The sequence below is a fragment of the Vulpes lagopus genome, chromosome 5 (assembly GCF_018345385.1).
Source record: "Vulpes lagopus strain Blue_001 chromosome 5, ASM1834538v1, whole genome shotgun sequence".
Lineage (NCBI taxonomy): Eukaryota > Metazoa > Chordata > Mammalia > Carnivora > Canidae > Vulpes > Vulpes lagopus.
In genome coordinates this window covers 78381232-78406159 of record NC_054828.1, presented here as the reverse complement: position 1 = coordinate 78406159, position 24928 = coordinate 78381232, and the positions used below count along the sequence as shown (strand labels likewise).

Here is a 24928-nt window from a genome sequence, read left to right as displayed (position 1 = left end):
TGGCCATGTACAAGACTATCTGTTGAGAGGGGGAAAAATATTCAAACTGCTGATTAAATTCGTTTTTATTTCTTCTTTTTGAATTTTTATTTTTGAGGATGTTTAATGTGTTTGTGATAGGTTTGTTTTCTTAGACATCTCTCTGTCTCTCTCTCTGTATACATACACGTACAAGGTACATGGGATACATGTTCAAATTTTTTTTAAACTGATGGGATATGCGATCACAATAGCTTAGGATTGCTAGCCTAGAGCACTGGGGTTTTAGTGATGAATAACACATGGTTTCTAATGCTCGCGTTGTTCACTACCAAGTAGGGGGAGGCACATACAAACAAACAACCGCAATATAATGTAGCAAGACGAATTTTGCCTGGGAGAATCCACAAAGATTTCATGCAAGAGATGGCATCTGAACAGGGTTATTTGGCTGATAAATGGAAACACCTAAGTCTAAACTTTACATAATTCTATTCAACTCCATGCACTTTGCACTTACCAGTGGAGGATAAAGTGAATTGAGTGTTGTAATGATGAAAAAGGGATGAGCCAGGGTTAGTACAAAACCGTAAAGAAATAAGGCCATGTGTATCCTGTTATGGAGCCAGGGTCAAAATCCTAGATTTCACAGTCACTTCATAATGCCTGATCCGATTCTATCCCACTTTCCATCTATTCTCAAAATATTCATAAATCCCAGGGGCTTCTAGGGAAAATCCTAAGTTAATTTCCACCTATTCATGTTTTTATTTTCCCTATCTAATTCGTCTTATGGTTGCATTTTACAACTTTGTGCAAAGTGGTCAGTACTCTAAGTGGGGGATGCTTGTTGCCTGGGGAACAATGTGAGTGAGTGATAAAACCTAACTCAGATTCCTGAAGCCGAATGTGTGCCTGCAGAAGCTCAAGTCTGGCACAGTTCTTGTAAAAACTTGGAGACGAGGGAAAACATTTCCTCAGTAATATCACCAGAAAAAACTCCCGGAGCTTGCTCTTTTGCTTAGGTGAATCACGAAGTGGGCTAAACCTAGCCATCAGCTCCTTGACTGTAGGTAACAAAGTGAACCTTCTGGAGTCAGAACGTCTGGTTTCAAACACTGGGCTCTGCCATTGTCAGCTGCTGGCGGTGGCACAGATCACTTAACATCCTTGAGACTATTCCCCATTTGCCACCTGAGATTAGTAAGAGGTATGAGGCTGTGGTTGGGATCAGATTTGACATTGGGTGTCAAAGTATTTTGTACCCCAAAAGGCATTTTCCAAATGTGAATTTTTGTTATTACTCTCATCTCCCTTAAGGGTCCCAGTGAGGAGCATTGCCAGTATGAGAAAATGTCATCTTCCATATAACGTTGATTCAAAAAAGGCCAGCTGCCTGACTGAATGAATGTGGAAGAAGTTTAGTTCCAACAAACACACTCATGGGTACACAGAAATTGCTTCTGGTGATGGTGACTGCACTGTTACCCGAAGTGTTGGACTTTGCTGACTTCTTCTGCCCCTACTCTCCGTGTACAAAGGACAAGCCCCCTCCCCCACAAGGGTCTAGCTTTTTTTTTTTTTTAAGGATTTTATTTATTCATAGAGACAGAGAGAAAGCGAGAGACAGAGGGAGAAGCAGGCTCCATGCAGAGAGCCTGACGTGGGACTCGATCCAGGGTCTCCAGGATCACGCCCTGGGCTGCAGGCGGCGCTAAACCGCTGTGCCACCGGGGCTGCCCGGGTCTAACTTTTATCTCTGATAAATAAAGGCACGAAGATGGGGTAATGGATATAACGGGTTAACATTCTGAAAATGCAGTTTCATTTCATTTAAACCAGGGTTTTATGGACACTGTGCCTGAACTCAACAGGCGGCTGTAGGGGCTATTTTTGGACAGGCAGGACTTCCAGCACCTCTTAAATCACATCACACGGCAATTGCCTACTCCACCTACACACAGGGCGGGCCTGCATACATAAAACAGGACGCTGGCCATGGGTGAGACCGAAAAACTCTTTCCCTCATCTGATGACTAATACTTGTCTCTGCTTTCAGAAAGGGAAAGCACCATACACAGACCCTACCAATGCAATACATTTTCCTTTGCTTGCTAAAGGGGGGGGGGGGGGGGGAGAAATGTGTCTTTGTGTGTGTGTCTTTGTGTGTGTGTGTGTATGAAATGAACTTCTATAGGAAACCTCCGACAATGTTCTGTGGATGGTTTCGCACAGGGAATTGAAACAAGTTGGCAGGAAGAAGAATTCTTTCTGTATAATTCAAAGCAGACATTTTACTGGGGGAAAAGCAAATCAGAAATTTGCTGTCAGTTCTTGAAATTTTATTAGTTACAAAAAGTAATATATTGGCCCTTTGCATTAAGTCCAGATAGGATCTATCCTTTTCTTCTTCTCAATGATATTCCTAAAATGAGTTTTTGAGAATGCAATATAAGACTTACTCCTCATAAAGGATGTAGGACCCAGCAGTGGTGGCCTGTGACAATGTCACATGTTATTAGACTCTGCTCTGCTTCTCTGTAGCTCCAAAGATAAATAAAAGGATAATATTATAAGATTTCAGAATAACACTCAGCTAATCATTTCAGAGCTCAAATGATTAGCTCTTCCTTCTGACAAATAGGATAATCTAATTTCTTGATGAATGAGTGAGGGCAGAGTGAGTCTGTCTTTTCCACATAAATTCTTGATAAAGACTAATTAGGATAGTGATAAACTTATTGGTTTGAGAGTGTTTGTGGGTAATACAGGGCACTATGTTGGGCTTTACGTTGGCCTTGCTCACTACCAGAGTTCTGTAGATTTCCAACAGTTATGCACATTATAATCCGAATAACTATGAAGTTGAAATATGAAATATGAAATTTTAAAGGAAGGGGTTTATTGATCAATTTTACTTTTTCTCAGTAAGATTTTTTGTAGTGTTGGTTTCCAATGTTTTAAAATACTAAGTTTGTAATTACATGTATTTTAGACATTTCTCAAAGCAATATAGAGGCCATATTTTAGCTAGCTTACATTATCTTGCTACTTAAGGTTTGAGGGTTGTTTTTGGCTAATCATGTTTGTGATATGGAAGAATGGATGCATTTTTAATGTAAAAATATCTATCTGAAATGCATTCATTCAAATTAATATTCACTGAGTATTTAATACGCACAGTAGCTTTTCAATAAATATAAATGAATTTCTCTCTAATAGTCAATTCTTGCACCTTGAGTTTGGTATTTCTGCTTTCCCTGCAACCAAAGATCGAGGAAAGAGTTAGAATTTCAGAAATAGAAGTCGTGTTAAAAACATGTAGAAGCATGAAAATTATTACCATACTTCAATTCCAGAAATACTTTTTCTCCCTCTAAGAAGCAGGCTTTCTGTATGTTTGTTGCATCTTTGACTGTTTTGGTGTGTCCTGCCCTCCTGTTCTCCTCTTTCCAACATACCCTGTCTGGGGACCATTACCCTGTCGGCTGGAAGTTGTGAACAATAAGTAAGGTCAGCTGCAGGGCTCAATGAAGAGCAGACTCAACAGAAACCAAGGATTAAATATATAACCCTTTCATTCGACTTGCTGCAAGGTATTAAATATATTGTTTACAAAATTACCTACTACAAGCTCGTGAGGTCAGAGATGATGTTTAATTTGATCTCATGCCCATTATCCAGCTTACAACAGAAACTCAATGTCTGCTGAATAAGGAGATGGCTAGGATGAGTATCTATCATATACATTAGCACAGGGTTATGTGAGAGACTGAGAGAGAGGAAAATTCAGGAGAAAGAGGGATGTATTGAGGGGATCCTCAATCAAAAGGTTTTCAAACTTTTTTTGGACCTATATTGACAGCAAACAAATATTTACATCACAAATCACACACATACAGACACAGCTGCAGCCAACCGAATGTCTTTGCAAACCACGAGGTTATCAGCCGCAGTTAGGAAACCACTATGTAGGATGTGGAACCCATCAAGGGAAGATGGAAGGCCCAGAAACTGCTAGTACCTGTAAAGTGCCACCAAGCCAGTATTGCTGAAGGAGGCCGTGCTTTACTTTTTGCTGCCTATACCAGGGACCCTCCCTGGCCCTGCATTAATAAGCGAGGTCTTTTAGACAGCAAGCACCTCTTCCATGCTTACTATGCACCAGCACTGAGCTGGGCATGTAAGGATACAAAAAGAGAAAAAGACTAAAATACCTGGTATCCTCTTTGATATCTCCTCTTAGGTGTCTCTCGTACATATCAAAGTTAACCCATCCCAAACTGTACTTTCAAACTTGCCCCAAATTTAAACTCCAATTTTCTCTAGGTCAGAAGATTTTTTTTTTTTCTCAGTGTCTCAAGCCACTTTGGAATCTCTTCTGATGCCTACTTCTCCATCACCCCTCACCCCTCACATTGGCACAGTGTGTCTGCACTCTCCATCTTCCTCTGGACTCTCTGAGGGCCTCCTAACTGGTCCCCTCACTCTCACGTTTGCCTCCTGCCCCATCCTGATTTTGTCTTCACTTAGTACCAGGAAAATATTTTTAAAAAGAACTCAGATTGTGTCACTTTCCCTCTTTAAAGGGTTTTATAGCGTTCCGTTTCCTATGAGGTAAAAACGCAAACTCTTTCCTAACGAGGACCCACCTTATAGGTCTGGCCTGTGCTCCTCTCCACCTTGCTGTGTTCCCGGCTCGGTGGCCTCTTGTTCCACTAAGAGGACGACATCTTTCCTTTCCTGCCTCACGTTCTTTGTACCTGCTGTTCCCTCTGTCTGAATATTCTCCCCCACCCTGTTCAGTTGGCTCCTTTTTGTCATCCAGCTCATCTTCACTCATTCTAAAGTATCCTCTCTGATCTAAAGTGATTATCCCAATTCATAATTATGTATACATTTGTTTGCTTGTTTGATCTTTGCATAATGCCTGCCTTCCTTATTCAGATGTAAATTCTGCGAGGGCAGGGAATTATATCTGTTTTATTCACCAAGATAAACTCAATCATAGATTTGGTACATAACAGACACTCAAACATTTGTGGGATGCATGAAAATGAAACATTGCCTAAACCTTAGTCATTGAGCATCCCTTGATGACTTAGCCAAAGTGCTATACCACCTGTACTATGCAACTAATATTTTTCTCTAAACTTAATGTAAAGCAAGTTAAAAAATAATTTTTTTAAAAGATTTTATTCATTTATTCATGAGAGACACAGAGAGAGAGAGGCAGAGACATAGGCAGAAGGAGAAGCAGGCTCCCTAGGGGAGCCCGATGGGGACTCAATCCCGGGACCCCATGATCACGACCCGAGCCAAAGGCAGACACTCAACCACTGAACCCCTCAGGTGCCCCTAAAAAATAATTTAGCTCAATCCTCAGCCGTGACTCTGGGGACATTGCAAGTTAATATTTCATTTTTATTTTTAATGCACATTAAAATATATGCTTAACAAAATATAAATTTTGTATCTATACACTAAAATTATCTTGTGGGAAATGCAAAACTAATCAAGAAATTCTTAATGAGCGAGGTTTGTTTTCTGTTAGGTGTAGAGTAGAACCCTGGACTAGGAGTCAGAAGGGCTGACACTCATTTTAACTCTGGCTAGTGACAGGGAACAATTCATTTGAGGTTCTTAGGTTTCCATTTTCTCATTTATACTACAGAGATACTACCAGCTGTTCTGGCTCAGCTGACATGAAAGTGTGAAGATATAATGAGGGAGTAGTTGCAAAATCCTTATTTTTATCTAAATGTGAGATATTATTATTATTATAATTATTATTTGAGAAGTGGGGCTACTGTTGTTTATTCCCTAGAATGTTTGGTCATATTTATACCTTATGTGATGTAACAAAGAAGAAGAATGCGTATTAGTTTCCTTTGACCATGAGTTTGGCTTTTTTCCCCCTTACTCACCTAACAATTATCTTTCATTAGTTGTATTCCACTTAGTGAAAAGCCTGCTTATAATTTGCATACCAATGTTCATAACAACATTATGCACAAAAGCCAACAGATGGAAGCAACCTGAAGGTCCATCGGTGGTTGAATGGATAAATAAAATGTCATACATACATACATACCATGGAGTATTATTCAGCTTGAAAAGGAAAGAAATTGGGGGGGGAGGGGCAAGATGGCGGAGGAGTAGGGTCTCCAGGTCACCTGTCCTCAGCAAATTACCTAGAAAACCATCCAATCATCCTGAAAACCTACGAATTCGGCCTGAGATTTAAAGAGAGACCAGCTGGAACGCTACAGTGAGAAGAGTTCGCGCTTCTATCAAGGTAGGAAGACGGGGAAAAAGAAATAAGGAACAAAAGGCCTCCGAGGGGGAGGGGCCCGCGAGGAGCCGGGCTGAGGCCGGGGCGAGTGTCACCAGGACAGGAGAGCCCCGTCCCGGAGGAGTAGGAGCTGCACCGACCTTCCCCGCGGAAAGGGGCTCCCCGGGAATTGGAGCAGGATCCCCAGAAAGGCGGGGACGCCCTCGGGCTCCCTGGGACAGTAACAGAGGAACTGCGCCCCGGAGAGTGCGCCGAGCTCCCTAAGGGCTGCAGCGCTCGGCGGGACCCGGAGCAGCTCGGAGGGGCTCGGGCGGCGGCTCCGCGGAGGGGGCTGCCGGGCTCCGGGAACAGCTCGGCGGCGGCGGCTCGGGCGGAGGAAGAAGCTCCGCGCGGAGGGGGCTGCGGGGCTCCGGGAACAGCTCAGCGGCGGCGGCTCGGGCGGAGGAAGAAGCTCCGCGCGGAGGGGGCTGCGCGGCTCCGGGAACAGCTCGGAGGGGCTCGGGCGGCGGCTCCGCGGAGGGGGCTGCGGGGCTCCGGGAACAGCTCAGCGGCGGCGGCTCGCGCAGAGGAAGAAGCTCCGCGCGGAGGGGGCTGCGCGGCTCCGGGAACAGCTCGGAGGGGCTCGGGCGGCGGCTCCGCGGAGGGGGCTGCGCGGCTCCGGGAACAGCTCAGCGGCGGCGGCTCGCGCAGAGGAAGAAGCTCCGCGTGGAGGGGGCTGCGCGGCTCCGGGAACAGCTCGGAGAGGCTCGGGCGGCGGCTCCGCGGAGGGGGCTGCAGGGCGGGAGCGCGAATCCAACAAAGCAGGCCCCGGAGCACAGGGCGCCGGGACACAGCCCAGGATCCGACCTCCCCCGGGACAGGCAGAGGCCGGGAGGGCCCAGGACAGCAAGGACGCTCCTTCCTGGAACTGAGCAGATCAGCGGCCCCGCCCCGGAGCCCCCAGGCCCTGCAGAAGGAGAGCCCCGGAGCTACTGCGGGGGCTGGATCCAGGGTCCCAGAGCTGCCCCCGCCACTGTGGCTTCCTCCCGGAGCCTCACGGGGTCAACAACCCCCACCGAGCCCTGCACCAGGCAGGGGCAGAGCAGCTCCCCCAAGTGCCAACACCTGAGAATCAGCACAGCAGGCCCCTCCCCCAGAAGACCAGCGAGACGGACCAGTTCCAAGGGAAGTCAAGGGACTTAAACTACACAGAATCGGAAGATACTCCCCCGTGGTTTTTTTTGTTTATTGTTTTTTTGTTTTTGTTTTTGTTTTTTTTTTGTTTGTTTGTTTTTTTTGTTTTGTTTTGTGCTTTTTTTTTCTCTCTTTCTTCTTGATTTCTGATTGCTTCCCCCACCCCCCCTTTTTTCTTTTTTCTCCTTTCTTTCTTTTTCTTTCTTTTTCTCCTCTTTTTCCCCTATTTTTTCTTCTTTCTCTTTTTTCTTTTTCTCTTTTCTTTCCTTCTCTCTCTTTTTCTCCTTTTCCCAATACAACTTGTTTTTGGCCACTCTGCACTGAGCAAAATGACTAGAAGGAAAACCCCTCAAAAAAAAGAATCAGAAACAGCCCACTCTCCCACAGAGTTACAAAATATGGATTACAATTCAATGTCAGAAAGCCAATTCAGAAGCACTATTTTACAGCTACTGGTGGCTCTAGAAAAAACCATAAAGGACTCAAGAGACTTCATGACTTCAGAATTTAGATCTAATCAGGCAGAAATTAAAAATCAATTAAATGAGATGCAATCCAAACTAGAAGTCCTAACGACGAGGCTTGACGAGGTGGAAGAACGAGTGAGTGACATAGAAGACAAGTTGATGGCAAAGAGGGAAACTGAGGAAAAAAGAGACAGGCAATTAAAAGACCATGAGGATAGATTAAGGGAAATAAATGATAGCTTGAGGAAGAAAAACCTACGTTTAATTGGGGTTCCCGAGGGCGCGGAAAGGGACAGAGGGCCAGAATATGTATTTGAACAAATCCTAGCTGAAAACTTTCCGAATCTGGGAAGGGAAACAGGCATTCAGATCCAGGAAATAGAGAGATCCCCCCCTAAAATCAACAAAAACCGTTCAACACCTCGACATTTAATAGTGAAGCTTGCAAATTCCAAAGATAAGGAGAAGATCCTTAAAGCAGCAAGAGAAAAAAAGTCCCTGACTTTTATGGGGAGGAATATTAGGGTAACAGCAGACCTCTCCACAGAGACCTGGCAGGCCAGAAAGGGCTGGCAGGATATATTCAGGGTCCTAAATGAAAAGAACATGCAACCAAGAATACTTTACCCCGCAAGGCTTTCATTCAAAATGGAAGGAGAGATAAAGAGCTTCCAAGACAGGCAGGAACTGAAAGAATATGTAACCTCCAAACCAGCTCTGCAAGAAATTTTAAGGGGGACTCTTAAAATTCCCCTTTAAGAAGAAGTTCAGTGGAACAATCCACAAAAACAAGGACTGAATAGATATGATGACACTAAACTCATATCTATCAATAGTAACTCTGAATGTGAACGGGCTTAATGACCCCATCAAAAGGCGCAGGGTTTCAGACTGGATAAAAAAGCAGGACCCATCTATTTGCTGTCTACAAGAGACTCATTTTAGACAGAAGGACACCTACAACCTGAAAATAAAAGGTTGGAGAACCATTTACCATTCAAATGGTCCTCAAAAGAAAGCAGGGGTTGCCATCCTTATATCAGATAAATTAAAATTTACCCCGAAGACTATAGTGAGAGATGAAGAGGGACACTATCTCATACTCAAAGGATCTATCCAACAAGAGGACTTAACACTCCTCAATATATATGCCCCGAATGTGGGAGCTGCCAAATATTTAAACCAATTAATAACCAAACTCAAGAAATACCTTGATAATAATACACTTATACTTGGTGACTTCAATCTAGCTCTTTCTACCCTGGATAGGTCTTCTAAGCACAACATCTCCAAAGAAACGAGAGCTTTAAATGATACACTGGACCAGATGGATTTCACAGATATCTACAGAACTTTACATCCAAACTCAACTGAATACACATTCTTCTCAAGTGCACATGGAACTTTCTCCAGAATAGACCACATACTGGGTCACAAATCGGGTCTGAACCGATACCAAAAGATCGGGATAGTCCCCTGTATATTCTCAGACCATAATGCCTTGAAATTAGAACTTAATCACAACAAGAAATATGGAAGGACCACAAACACGTGGAGGTTAAGGACCATCCTGCTAAAAGATGAAAAGGTCAACCAGGAAATTAAGGAAGAATTAAAAAGATTCATGGAAACTAATGAAAATGAAGATACAACCGTTCAAAATCTTTGGGATGCAGCAAAAGCAGTCCTGAGGGGGAAATACATCGCAATACAAGCATCCATTCAAAAACTGGAAAGATCTCAAATTCAAAAGCTCACCTTACACATAAAGGAACTAGAGAAAAAGCAACAAATAGACCCCACCCCCAGCAGAAGAAGAGAGTTAATTAAAATTCGAGCAGAACTCAATGATATCGAGACCAAAAGAACTGTGGAACAGATCAACAGAACCAGGAGTTGGTTCTTTGAAAGAATTAATAAGATAGATAAACCATTAGCCAACCTTATTAAAAAGAAGAGAGAGAAGACTCAAATTAATAAAATCATGAATGAGAAAGGGGACATCACTACCAACACCAAGGAAATACAAACGATTTTAAAAACATATTATGAACAGCTGTATGCCAATAAATTAGGAAATCTAGAAGAAATGGACGCATTCCTGGAAAGCCACAAACTACCAAAACTGGAGCAGGAAGAAATAGAAAACCTGAACAGGCCAATAACCAGGGAGGAAATTGAAGCAGTCATCAAAAACCTCCCAAGACACAAGAGTCCAGGGCCAGATGGCTTCCCAGGGGAATTCTATCAAACGTTTAAAGAAGAAATCATACCTATTCTACTAAAGCTGTTTGGAAAGATAGAAAGAGATGGAGTACTTCCAAATTCGTTCTATGAGGCCAGCATCACCTTAATTCCGAAACCAGACAAAGACCCCACCAAAAAGGAGAATTACAGACCAATATCCCTGATGAACATGGATGCAAAAATTCTCAACAAGATACTAGCCAATAGGATCCAACAACACATTAAGAAAATTATTCACCATGACCAAGTAGGATTTATCCCTGGGACACAAGGCTGGTTCAACACTCGTAAAACCATCAATGTGATTCATCATATCAGCAAGAGAAAAACCAAGAACCATATGATACTCTCATTAGATGCAGAGAAAGCATTTGACAAAATACAGCATCCATTCCTGATCAAAACCCTTCAGAGTGTTGGGATAGAGGGAACTTTCCTCGACATCTTAAAAGCCATCTACGAAAAGCCCACAGCAAATATCATTCTCAATGGGGAAGCACTGGGAGCCTTTCCCCTAAGATCAGGAACAAGACAGGGATGTCCACTCTCACCACTGCTGTTCAACATAGTTCTGGAAGTCCTCGCCTCAGCAATCAGACAACAAAAAGACATTAAAGGCATTCAAATTGGCAAAGAAGAAGTCAAACTCTCCCTCTTCGCCGATGACATGATACTCTACATAGAAAACCCAAAAGCCTCCACCCCCAGATTGCTAGAACTCATACAGCAATTTGGTAGCGTGGCAGGATACAAAATCAATGCCCAGAAATCAATGGCATTTCTATACACTAACAATGAGACTGAAGAAAGAGAAATTAAGGAGTCAATCCCATTTACAATTGCACCCAAAAGCATAAGATACCTAGGAATAAACCTAACCAAAGAGGTAAAAGATCTATACCCTAAAAACTATAGAACACTTCTGAAAGAAATTGAAGAAGACACAAAGAGATGGAAAAATATTCCATGCTCATGGATTGGCAGAATTAATATTGTAAAAATGTCAATGTTACCCAGGGCAATTTATACGTTTAATGCAATCCCTATCAAAATACCATGGACTTTCTTCAGAGAGTTAGAACAAATTATTTTAAGATTTGTGTGGAATCAGAAAAGACCCCGAATAGCCAGGGGAATTTTAAAAAAGAAAACCTTAGCTGGGGGCATCACAATGCCAGATTTCAGGTTGTATTACAAAGCTGTGGTCATCAAGACAGTGTGGTACTGGCACAAAAACAGACACATAGATCAATGGAACAGAATAGAGAACCCAGAAGTGGACCCTGAAATGTACGGCCATCTAATATTCGATAAAGGAGGAAAGACTATCCATTGGAAGAAAGACAGTCTCTTCAATAAATGGTGCTGGGAAAATTGGACATCCACATGCAGAAGAATGAAACTGGACCACTCTCTTTCACCATACACAAAGATAAACTCAAAATGGATGAGAGATCTAAATGTGAGACAAGATTCCATCAAAATCCTAGAGGAGAACACAGGCAACACCCTTTCTGAACTTGGCCACAGTAACTTCTTGCAAGATACATCCACGAAGGCAAAAGAAACAAAAGCAAAAATGAACTATTGGGACTTCATCAAGATAAGAAGCTTTTGCACAGCAAAGGATACAGTCAACAAAACTAAAAGACAACCTACAGAATGGGAGAAGATATTTGCAAATGACATATCAGATAAAGGGCTAGTTTCCAAAATCTATAAAGAACTTATTAAACTCAACACCAAAGAAACAAACAATCCAATCATGAAATGGGCAAAAGACATGAAGAGAAATCTCACAGAGGAAGACATGGACATGGCCAACATGCACATGAGAAAATGCTCTGCATCACTTGCCATCAGGGAAATACAAATCAAAACCACAATGAGATACCACCTCACACCAGTGAGAATGGGGAAAATTAACAAGGCAGGAAACAACAAATGTTGGAGAGGATGCGGAGAAAAGGGAACCCTCTTACACTGTTGGTGGGAATGTGAACTGGTGCAGCCACTCTGGAAAACTGTGTGGAGGTTCCTCAAAGAGTTAAAAATAGACCTGCCCTACGACCCAGCAATTGCACTGTTGGGGATTTACCCCAAAGATTCAGATGCAATGAAACGTCGGGACACCTGCACCCCGATGTTTCTATCAGCAATGGCCACAATAGCCAAACTGTGGAAGGAGCCTCGGTGTCCATCGAAAGATGAATGGATAAAGAAGATGTGGTTTATGTATACAATGGAATATTACTCAGCAATTAGAAACGACAAATACCCACCATTTGCTTCAACGTGGATGGAACTGGAGGGTATTATGCTGAGTGAAATAAGTCAATCGGAGAAGGACAAACAGTGTATGTTCTCATTCATTTGGGGAATATGAATAATAGTGAAAGGGAATATAAAGGAAGGGAAAAGAAATGTTGGGAAATATCAGGAAGGGAGACAGAACATAAAGACTCCTAACTCGGGGAAACGAACTAGGGGTGGTGGAAGGGGAGGAGGGCGGGTGTTGGAGGGGAATGGGTGACGGGCACTGAGGTGGACACTTGACGGGATGAGCACTGGGTGTTTTTCTGTATGTTGGTAAATTAAACACCAATAAAAGTTAATTAAAAAAAAAAAAAAAAAAAAAAAAAAAAGAAAAGGAAAGAAATTCTGACACGTCCTACAATATGCATGGACTTTGAAGACATTATATTAAGGGAAACAAGCCAGTCACAAAAAGACAAATTCTATATGATTCCATTACTATGAGGTATCTAGAGTTGTCCAATTCATAGAAAAAAAAAAGAATAAGAATAATTATGGTCAAGGGGAACTGGGCAGTTGTTTACTGGATATAAAGTTTCAGTTCTGTAAGTTGAAAAGCTGTGGAGACTGATTGTATAGCAACATAAATATATTTAGCACTACTAAACTGTACACTTAGAAATCATGGAAGTGGCAAACGTGATGTTATATGTTTTTTGCTTTAATAAAAAATTAAAAATACCCTGCTTATAGATGTTTCTAGTTCTTTCATGCTTCCTAAAGTACAAAACTCCAACATTTACTATGACTGAAAACAGAAATTTAAAAAATAATAATCAATGATAATAGCTAAACTTTAACAAACATTTACTGTATCACAGGGACTATGCTAGGTGTTTCCTATTTACTATCTCATTCAATCATGGCTACAGCTTCATGAGGCAGATACCACCATCAATGCTGACTTTACAGAGAGAAAACAAGTACAACACCTATAGAACTTGCCTGAGGTCAGATGGCTAGTAGGTAGTGGAATGAGAACAGGAGCCCAGGCAGACTGGTTTGGACCTGTGCATCTAACCACTAAGTGTCTGTCTCACCAAGCTAGCAGAAGGCACTCTGGAGGTGAAATTCATGCTCACTAATTTGCTTAGAATTTTAGACAGGTTTCTTTCTTTTCACACCTCCATCTCTAACACATACGTATTAACTTCCCTATCATTGTTCATCCTTCCCTCATTCCTCTCCCAAAGAATTAGTCACCTTAACCATATACATCTAAACTGCATGAATTAAAAGTTCCAGGTGATCCAAACATTTGGACAGAAGCCACTCATCAAGGTGGCTCAAAAATAGGATTAAAACTGTTTGGCACCTTCCTCGTGTGCAGACACACCATTGTCTTTGCTTGAGTAGAAGGAAAAACAATAAAGATATCACAGAACTACTGAGAGGCTTTAGGCTTAATTCTAATTATAAGCAGTAGCTTGTATTCAAGAAATGTTAAACCACAACAACTACTTGCAGATCCCAACTATTTACCCTCAATTTTTGTGTGATGCAAGCAGAAGGAATGGAGGCTTCTGAATCTTTGAGTTACTTAACCTCTCTGAGGCTCCACTTTCATCATTTGTAAGTATCTCCAGGCAGGCAGAGATTAGGTTAGCTAATATATGTGAAGTACCAAGCACATAAGACTTGCAATAAATCAAATAGTCAATAAATCATAGCTACTATTATTATTACCATCCATAAAGGCAGATTATTCACAGTCCTAGTTGGATATGGGAATGGGACGATATGGCCTTGCTGATTCCAGTCATAGTGGGTGTGTAGCATTGAGCGTTGGAGGAGCTCCAGGATCCACCCGGGCCAAGACTGTGATGGTTGCTCTTCATGAGCTGAACCTTGCTTCATTCTGGTGGCTGCTCCTCTGCTGATACATCTGTCCTGGGATTCTCGACCAGATTCCATTCTTGTCCAGCAGTTCTCCTGTGGGCGGAAAGTCCTCCCAGTGCCCCTATCACCAGCACTTGGATGGTGTGTTTTCCTGCTGCAGAATCCCAGGGGCCTCAGCTTCTGATTCGACTCTTCACCAGTGCCTACTTGCCTCCTCTTGAAATGCATGGGCTTGGCCAGCTGCCTGTCCTCCACGGTGGGAAGGGGCTGGGGGGTGGGGACATGATTTGGATATTTTTCGATGCCTTTGCTTGAGTTATGCTTTTCTTTGAAAATAGAACCCCAGGTTTCCAATCCGAGAGGCAAACATATTTGCCCTCCAGGAGCCCATTCTTAAAGCAACGGAGGCCTGACCTTCCACGCCCTCACTGACTAGCCTGGATGAACCTTTCTCTGGCGGGCTGCTCTGGCCTTCTCTAGGGCTGTAGAGAGGCTCAGGGTTGTTAACACATCTGACTGCTCCTTTTCCCATCTCAACAAAATTCATTTGGTTGCAACTCTTCATAACTCTCTATCCTATAACCATTTCTAGCACTGTGATTTCTCCTCCTTTTCCCTTCTTTGGGTGAGAAATGCCTCCAAAGCCCAGATTTTGGCACAATGACTCCCAGATTGTTTTTATAGTCCCAATGTAGTACTTCTTTGTTACAGCTCAATATTCCTAAATTTTGTTCCAAGTTTTTATTTTACATTTATAAATATCAGGTTGTATTAATTGGTTCCAGCTTTAAAAATGTTCCATAAGAGGTTATTTTCTGCTATTTTGATAGTGGTTTCGAAACTCGGGACACCAGAGCCCTGACGTGGGCTGTGTTCTGCAAGCATCCCTCAAGGACTGGTGAGGAACGGAAAAGATACACAGGCCCTGGGCTTCGCCGTATTCTTTGAAGACTGGACTGGCCATAATAGCTTCAAAGAATTTCAACAAGTTCCTAAGACATGACCTTCCCTTTCCGAAAACCACGTTGGCCAGGCTTGCCTTAATCAAGCTGTGCTTTTCTAAGCATCCTTTTACTTGATCTCCTGCAGCAGTTTTTAATACTCTCCCTACAAGTGAAGTTAAACTAACTGGCCTGTAATTTCCTGGTGTGTCCCTAAGCTCTATGAAATAACGGCATTAGGTTGGCTACCTTCCAATTCTTCCTGAATTTTTTTGTTTGGTTTTAAAACGCAGGATTGAAAAGGCCAGAGAATACTTCCTGTCTCCCTTTTCCTTCGTTTCTTCCATGACATACTGCTTTCAGGTCCCAGCAGATCTGCCATTTTAATAACTTCAAACCTCTTAAATGTTTTCACATATTATTTGTTTCTATCTCTGAAGCATGAGTTTTCCATTTTTCATTTTGACAAGCCTCCCCCGCCCCAAATAAAAGCTTACAATTCCATTGAATAGATTGTTAATTTGAGGCACAGTTAGAGAAATGAATTTCATATTAGAAATGTAGACAAGGGAGGCAATTAGATTATAATTAAGTCTGTGGTCTTACTTGTGAGTTGTTATGAATACATGTTGGGAAGGAGCTGAAGAACATATCTATATGTAGAGGCATGGGAACCAACAAAATGAAATGATTACTTCTGGGGATACTAATCCAATGTTCCAGCAAAATATCTTAAGAACGTGATGAAACTAATTAGATCTTTACATAAAAAATTTGCAACCTATATCTTTTTAAACTGCGTTTGATTCATTACTTTCAAATCTAACATCAGAAGAATCTTTCCATACTTAATGATCTCCCAGAATGATTTCCCAATGGAAAAAACCCATTGAAATATTTTAATTAAAATATATTAGTTAAAAAGATATGAGTAGGAGTACAAAGGAAAATTAATAATTACTTGTATACATAAAACTAAACTGTATCACATAATCTTTTGGATTGTCCAAGTTGTTTGCTGTACAGAATTGATTAATTTTTAAATTAAGTGAGTCACCAACTAGGGTATATAAATTTTTGTTTCTTATAGATGCTTTTTGTTGCAGCAAGCTTTTGTGTCTTTAAAAGCTTTTTGTGGTGATCTAATTTATCTTTTCTGAATAAATCACAGGTAGGCAAACTACGGCTCATGTATGGATGGATGTTCATTTCTGGGTAGGAAGAAATGATGATCTCCATCATGAAACAAAGTCAAACATAGAATGAAGTCTAAAACGTTTAAGATTGCTGACCCTGATTTCAGAAAAGCTGAATAAACAAACCCTGTCCAGTTGGTAGTTTTTTTCTTTCTAATTTATCAAAGTCATGAAGTCAAAGTCCAAATTTTGTACATCTCTTAATAAGGCACACACACTGAGTATCAGATTTAATCACAGGTAGGAGAATCTGTGCATGTATGGAACATGTAGAACTCTCTCATGGGGCACATTTCAATCAACTTTGAATGATCCTTAATATTTTCCATTTTGGTTTTGGAGAGGACTGAATAAGCCTGCAAATGAACAAGTCACTTTCTGTGGGTCATTAAATAGACACACGCAGCCAAATACTTGTGCATATTTAACAAATAAATTTAAGTTCAGGAGTGGATCTTAAAGCATGGATTTTGTTGAGTACTTGAAATATTTTCTTGTAGATATCCTCCTTCAGGATTTTAAAGTTGTAATTAAAGTGTGTATAGAATTTACCTTTTCTATTGAGAATATCTTATACCATGTAATTACAAATTTAGTACATATTCACTCTTCTCCCACACCTATCCCTATTTCCTTTGCTTGAGCTGTTCCTTTTTCTTGGAATGCCCTCTCCAACATTTGAATGTCAAGATTGCCAAGACCTACCCTTCCAAAGATGGACAGCTCAGAGCCCAGAGGAAAAGTACTGGGTTTGTGGTGAAGAGGAACAACCTGAGGCTATGTATTCTATGGCTAAACCCAACTTCTTCAATATTCTAATTACTATACCTCCTACCCTCTCTATGCCTCCTTCTCCCTATATATAAAATGGGGATATTCATATTTTCTTTTAGAGTTGTGATATGGGTTAATTGAGTTAATTAATTAATTAATTTATCAGAGAGAGAGAGAGAGAGAGCGCATGTTGGGGAGGGGCAGAAAGTCAGCAGCACAAAGCCTGACATAGGGCCCAATCCCACAATCCTGAGATCATGACCTGAGCTGAAATCAAGAGTTGGATGCTTGGATGCCCAATGGACTGAGCCACCAAGACACTCCTAGAATAATATATTTCAAACATCAAAGTTAGCCACCCTTCCTTCCCTTTCCAATGCTGTCTTCTCCACAAGGCTTCTCTAGATCCCACTCACCACCCCACTTTATTGGTAATCTCATTTTCCTTTGAATGCCCATAACATTTCATCTGTCTCTCATGGATTTTAATGCATTGTGTTATTACTTCTTCTTTTTTTTTTAAGATTTTATTTATTTATGTGAAAGAGAGAGTGCAGGAGCAGAGGGGAGGGGCAAAGGGAGGAGCAGACTCCTCACTGAGCAGGGAGCCTTCAGGTCCTGCTTGATCCCAGGACCACAGTATCATGACTTGAGCCGAAGGCAGATGCTTAACTGACTGTGTCATCCAGGTGCCCCTTCACTTCTTTAATAAACATTTGTTGACCATTTACTGTGTGTTAGGATATATTTTTTCCCCCTTTTCCCCCCTAACCAATCGTTAAGCTTCTTGGAGTTAGAATCTTTGCAATATTCATATCCTCCCCACCCATTGTCTACATAGTGTTTAATACTTTAGTGTTGAACAAAAATGTACTTGTTAATTGTTTGGTATTTGGTAAAATATCACTATTTGGTAAAACTGGTCACTATATAATACAATGTCTGTATACCCATTTTCATGTAAGTCCACATCCTTAAATAGGATTACAAGCTGGAAATTATGTTCATAGGTAAGGCCAGTGCATGGGCTCATCATCATTTTCATCTTTGTTATTAAATATTACAACTACTATTAATATAATAAAGTAATAGCTAACATCCCTGAGACTATGCACAAAGGAGAATATTCTCTTCCCATTCCCATAAGAGTCCTTAGAGTAGCTCCTGCTAGAGCAGAGCATGGTTTCCAAAAAGAGAAGGTGAATGAACAAATGAGCTGTAGCTATGTCTCTGTGGAATTACATTAGCACAAATCTAAGCACATTTTCAAAGAACTGTGGTTTATAAATAAAGACTTTCTCATATATACAATACTATGGCTAGATGAACTCTAAAGTTTCAGGGGGAAATTACACAATTTCAAAATGAGGCTGTGTGTACACAACACCAAGCCATCCAAGTGAAAGCTTGAGCAAATCACTTAGGAATGTGGTCTTTGCCAACCCAGACATTTCAAGTCGTTATTGGAAATATGTAATGTGGTTCTGACGCTATTTTACTACTCATGGATGAACTGCACTATGGTGACATTTCACTTTAATTTGCTGCTCCTAATTGACTGCAGGCAAGGAAACCAGAAAGCCAAACTGGTCAGAACTATGTTTAAAGTGAGAATGACTAGGCTCCACTTTGAGGCCAATGAGAGTATCCTACAAACAGAAGGAAATGTAAGAGTATGGCCTTCACAATATCTACCTTGAGTTCTCCTTCCAAAGTGAAGCTTCCATACAGAACTTCGTGAATTTCACGTATAACAGAAGCAATTTTCTTAGATTACTCTTTCTTCCTCAATGTAGGAAATCTTTCTCTTTGAGAGAGAAAATATAAGACTTCCTAAAGAGGCTTCTGAGGAGTTTCACTGTGGCAAATGTCCTAGTTGCTACAGACTGCAAGACTTCAAGAAATAGACTCATGAGGCTTAAAAGTTCATAAGTCCCCAAAGGCTTTGGCTTCTAGGCCTCTTTCATGGTCATCACCTGCAAGCACCTTGGGGTTCTCAGTAGGCACTGCCTGTAGCATTTCAATTCATTTGGGATGAGGTACCATGTGATAGAATTCCCAAACAGGTCCTAAGTGTGAAGGGATTAAGATCGGAAATGCAGCCTCTTCTCCAGATGTGAATTCGGTCCTTGGCTGATGCTGATCAGAAGCCTGAATTTGTTTTATGTTCTATATCTGTTTTTACTGAAGCAATTGATGTTGATGCATGTCTGGTATACCCAAGGTCCAATCTCCCTGGTGCTCATCCTGCCTTCCTTTTTCTTCTGGAACCATTCAGAAAAGGGTATGTGAGTGGGTGTGGGAGGCTTATTGCCCAAATGCTCCACTGGAAGAATGTGGTAGAACCAGATGTGAAATGGACCTCCCCTGAGTGAAGGATTCACAACCCAGAGTCACAGCACATATTGGAGAGGAATGGTTTTCTAACTGAACTCTGGATTTGTAACATTGTGCTATCCCACATCCAAGTCAAAATGTCTGTCCAGATTAGACATCAAAACTGGCCTGTTATCATCTCTGATTTTTACTGAGCATCTTTGAAGAATAAAGAGTCCTTTGGGGGGCTAATTGGTCCCAGGCCTGAGAATAGGACAGGGATTTCTATGGCTACTTCAGACGAAAACTTCCAATATTTTAAGGTATCACATAATGTTTCAACTGCAGCACACACATTGAGAACATCATAACAAAAGGTAAAAAGGTACGTTATTTGACTTCAAAAGCACAGAATCAGGTTTTTCTTGTCACAGTGTGAGTAGCATAGCAAGAGTTAATGCTGTAAAATCCACACTACTGTCAAGCATAAATAAATCCAATGAAACTTGTTCAGATAGTACTCAGGCAATACTTAAGAGCCCATTAGGAAATCATCCAAGACCTGAGACACATAAAAACTTTATTAGATCACTGAAATAAAGTGCAAACAAGTTTGTCTTAGAAAGATCCAAAAATCTTTATGCTTTTAGTCTGAAGAGCCATAAAACAGTGCCTGACAAATTTTAAGTGATATTCTAATTAATCACTGGATTTTTATAGCTTCGCATGAGCTGTAAGTTAGATATTAACAAGGCAGCGTGAGAGGCAATCCCCTTGAACTGAGCATGAGTTCTAAGTTTTTGCATAAGCCCAATGGTCAGCCAGGGTGGACTTTTGTGTTAAGCATCTACTAGAAACAGAAGGGGCCATTAACCCAAAAATTATCATTATTTTCATGTTAGTTAAAGTAGTATGAAAAATGTGTCCAAATCTCACAGACCGATGTAAAATTCTAACAGCTGTGTCTCTGTCTTGTACATGAAACACTTTCTGGGGCATTTTTACATTATTACTTTGGTGAAACTAACACTTTGTAATACACTAATCATACAGCTCCCTTTAATACCATCACACATTCAATGATTACCATGAAAAAGTATGAACCGACTCTTCTGTATAAAAAAAATTCTGATTTATAGCCTTTAATTGGATACAGTGATGGTGTAGACAATCTAGGACAATTTTATTCCCAGAGAGGGATTTTTTTTAAGAAGGGAGGCAGTTTTCTTAACTGCCTACCATTAGGCAGCTCCAATGAAGATCAAGAATTTGCTTTCAAAGAATGAGTTAAAACAAATTTTTAGGGTCGCCTGGGTGGCTTCAGTTAAGCATCTGCCTTCATCTCAGGTCATGATCCCAGGGTCCTGGGATCGAGCCTCATGCAGGGTTCCCTGCTCAGTGGGGAGTTGCTTCTCTCTTTCCCTCTGTCACTCCCCTGCTTATGTTCTCTTTCTCTCTCTCTCGCTCTTTCTCTCAAATAAATAAAATCTTTAAAAAATAAAATAATAAACATTTTTAAATGTGACTATAAGATTATTACTTCAATTCTCATTTTCTAAGAATTATAAAAAATCTCTTCAATAAAGATGTTCACCTACCTCATAAAATAAGGGAGCACTACCGCTTGGAGGTTTCTTTGCCTTTCTAGGTGTAGTTCCAAAAAGTCCATCTGATTCATTGATCTGTAAGAAAATTAAACTCATCTATAATGAAAAAGAAAGACATACTTAAAGAATACTTAGAAATATATAACTTTCAAGTACCTAGGTGGCTTGAAGGGTTGGGAAATCTAGCAAGGAAGGGATAGTCACTAACTAGGCAAAATATTTATAGTCACTTTGGTAAGCCGGTAGTAACTGTACAAGTATGTGCCACCTGACAGGACTTTTTTAATGTAGTCATTCCTCTCTGACCTCTGACAGCTAGGTTTCTCTGTAGATTTAATTTTTCTTGGTAGTTATGGACTTCCTCAGAGCAGTGAATAGTTTAGTCTTTTATTATTATTGAATCTTTTATTAAATAAATAATTCTTCAGAGAGCCTAGCATGGGACCTGGTATGGCCACAGAAATTCTGTTAAACGAACGAGTGCTGAAAGGGCCAAAAATGGGCCAAAGTAATTCTTCCAGATTAAGCAATTCAAGTTGGCTCTAACTAAGGTTTTTTTTTTTTAATAATCCACGCCAGTTTACCAAACAGCCCAATGATATGATAGTTGTATTTATTTTATCATTAGTTTTTTTTCCTATTATTTTAAGTGCAGAAGTCTTCACAGGGCCTAGAGGTGGGAAGCGAGGAGTACCTGCTGGAGAATGTCTTGCCAGGACACGATGCTGAAGAATTTCCGTTGAGGCACCTGGACAGCAATGGTGAGGGCTTGAATGAGAAGATCGTCCTCAATCCGGTTTCCAACTACAAAAGCGATGGAGCCCTTCCAATCATTCTGTTAAAACAAAAACAAAAACAAAACCAGAAAGAGTTAAATTCTTACTCTCTCTTTCTCTCTCTCTCTCTCTTTTAAGATTTTATTTATTTATTCATGACACACACACACACACACACACACACACACACAGAGAGAGAGAGGCAGAGGGAGAAGCAGGCTCCTGATGTGGGACTCGATCCCACTCGATCACACCCTGAGCCGAAGGCAGACGCTCAACCACTGAGCCACCCAGGAAAGAGTTCATTCTAAATACTCCTGGATAGGTAATTTTGTGTCAAAGGCTTCAACCAAAAAACAAGATAATTTTCCCTTTAAACTTTACCTTACGGTACCAGAGTTGACCACACAATCCATTATGTGTAAATTCCTGATTCTAGTAGCCACAAGGCGGCAATGTTGTGCCAAATTTCATTCAACTTGACACAAAAACCATTTTCTTGAGAAACGAGACCTTTCATATTCAGGAAGACGATTTTTTAAAAATGACATGCTTTCATTAGAATGCTGTCCAAGAATAATTTGGTACTGGAAGAAATAGCATTCGCATGTTACAAACATATATCGAGATATAATCTTGAAAGCAGAAGTCTAAGTTTTTTTTTTCCTTGATATATTCTAAGGCTAGATCTAAATAGTGCTGGAGGCATAGGAGGAGCTTGATCAATACGCCTTGAATTTTGGATAATATTGAATGAGTTGCCAAATGGGCCTTTATATGGGGTAAAATGTAATCCCTAAAGTTTTTGTGAAGCACAGAACTACAACACATCTTTTCCTCCTCGTGTAACATAAGAATCTCACTGCTAATTCACGAATGAGTCCTTTCCACTCCCAGGACATAGGCTAAAAAATTACACTTGGACATGAAATTGTGCATCAGATAATTTAAAGAAATGTTACTAAAGACAATATTCTTATTCAGTAATCCCTTTGTCAATTACAATGACAGTTTCTCTTAGGAAGAAGCAGTTCCCTGGAGATTAAGAATGGACTTGTGTGGTGCAGAGAGTCAAACTCATGCACACCAGGTCTAGTGCTTTCACACTAACAATCTTGTGGGGAAATGGGACAAGTAACATGATAAAGACGTTTAGAAAGAGAAATAAATAATAAAGGAGGTTACCCTAGCCGTTTCCCCATTTATAGAATAAAGGAGTTGAACAGGGCAATATCCAACATCGCTTTAGCTCTGCTCTAGAGACTTGATCAAATAGAGCAAAACTGCCTGCTGGTGGATTCCTAAACAATGTCTAAGATTATATGAAAAGATTTTATACAAATTTAATGCAATGCATAATTTTCTGTGGTTCTTCTGGTTCTGTCCAGACCATCACCACGGTCAGGGTGATGACAGAACTAGGGTATAGGTGGGAGAAAAAAATCTTTGTGCAAATTCCTCCTTCCCATCAAATAATCAGTATCCTTAAATGTCTTTTACTTCTCTCCATGGAAACTTACTGCCTAACAAAATCTGCCCAATTTTCAATTCAAAACAAAAACCTCACATAAAAGCATCACAATGTATATTTTACCTAGAAAGTGTGTGTGTGTGTGTGTACGTAGGTGTGGCATTTCCTTCTGTTACATTGAGTTTAAGACCTTTTTTGTTTGTTTGCTAATTCATCATAGAAAGACTGAGCATCTGCTTTTTAAATATTCTGATTTTGAAAAGTAGATATGACATTTGTAATGTATTCTTTTTTTTTTTATGATAGTCACAGAGAGAGAGAGAGAGAGAGAGAGAGAGAGAGAGGCAGAGACATAGGTAGAGGGAGAAGCAGGCTCCATGCACTGGGAGCCCGACGTGGGATTCGATCCCGGGTCTCCAGGATCGCGCCCTGAGCCAAAGGCAGGCGCCAAACCGCTGCACCACCCAGGGATCCCTGTAATGTATTCTTTTGGAAAAAAAAATTCACTATCACAGATCGACCTTTCCCACATTGGACGCCTTTCTTTTTTCTTTTTTTCTTTTTTGTTTGAAAGCTAATGGTGACAAGGAAGGGCTGCCTCTCCACTCATTTGGGGACAATCAGAAAGAGGACATTGTAGTCCACAACCTACCCATTAGTATCTGGTGTCAAAGGCAGGTGTTGACTATTTCAGATTCAGAAAAAAATAAGGGAGGAGGAGGAAGGAACTAATAATTATTGCAATCTGCCATGTGCCAGGCATATGTTATCTCACTGAATCCTTGAGTAATCCCTTTAAATAGGTCTACTAATACTTTATAGACGGAAAAGCAGAGGCCCAGCGAAGTCAAACAACTTGTTCAAGGTCATCTTGGCAGAAACTCATGGAGACCACATATGTGGCTTACAATTTTGTGATCATTTTAGAACAGTTTTGAGAACAAGTCTTTGGAGTCAGAATGCCTTTCCATAATCCTGAAATTGTACCTAATGGCTACTTCATTCATAGTAAACATAACAGATAAAGATTTGTATCATATGTGAAAGTGTATAAAACCTTTAAAAATGGATTATGTGGTAAATCCTTAAGACACCTTAAGGTTGCTTTTTTTTTTTTTTTTTTTTAAATCAATCATAGTTTTACAAAGGCTCAACAAGGTTAAGGAAATTTCCTAAGCTTGTCTCTCTCCAAGCTGAGCATTCTGGTTACTTTGCTCTGGATGCACCTTAACACAAGATCCATTCCTCTGATTCATGGTACTACACTAAAAATTCTGGGTCCGGTTTCTCCATTGGAAGAGATCTGGAAAGTCCAGCTGAGACTCCGTTTCCCATCTGTGCTCATTAGCCCCCCAAAATCCTACTCCTGGAATAAGATCTACTTGGCAAATGGGACCCATAAAGGACTCTGTCTGAGTCATAGGTTAGTGTCTAATCACCTTACCAGAAGCCAGGTAAGCATGAAATGGACTGATCAGACAGTAATAATGCAAATCAAGAATGTCTGCAGAGAAGGATGCTCTCACTAGCG

The 24928-nt window shown here is 40.8% G+C and overlaps 1 protein-coding gene across 1 annotated transcript in view; it reads right to left on the bottom strand.

The window, feature by feature from the left end:
• Positions 1-24928, bottom strand: part of SPAG17 (sperm associated antigen 17) — a 221169-nt gene that overhangs the window by 165486 nt on the left and 30755 nt on the right. The window contains exons 2-3 of the mRNA XM_041754035.1: positions 21845-21985; positions 21142-21225 (exon numbers count right to left, since the gene is read on the bottom strand). Of these exons, the coding sequence (XP_041609969.1) occupies positions 21142-21225; positions 21845-21985 (225 nt within the window). The remainder of the gene's footprint in view (positions 1-21141; positions 21226-21844; positions 21986-24928) is intronic.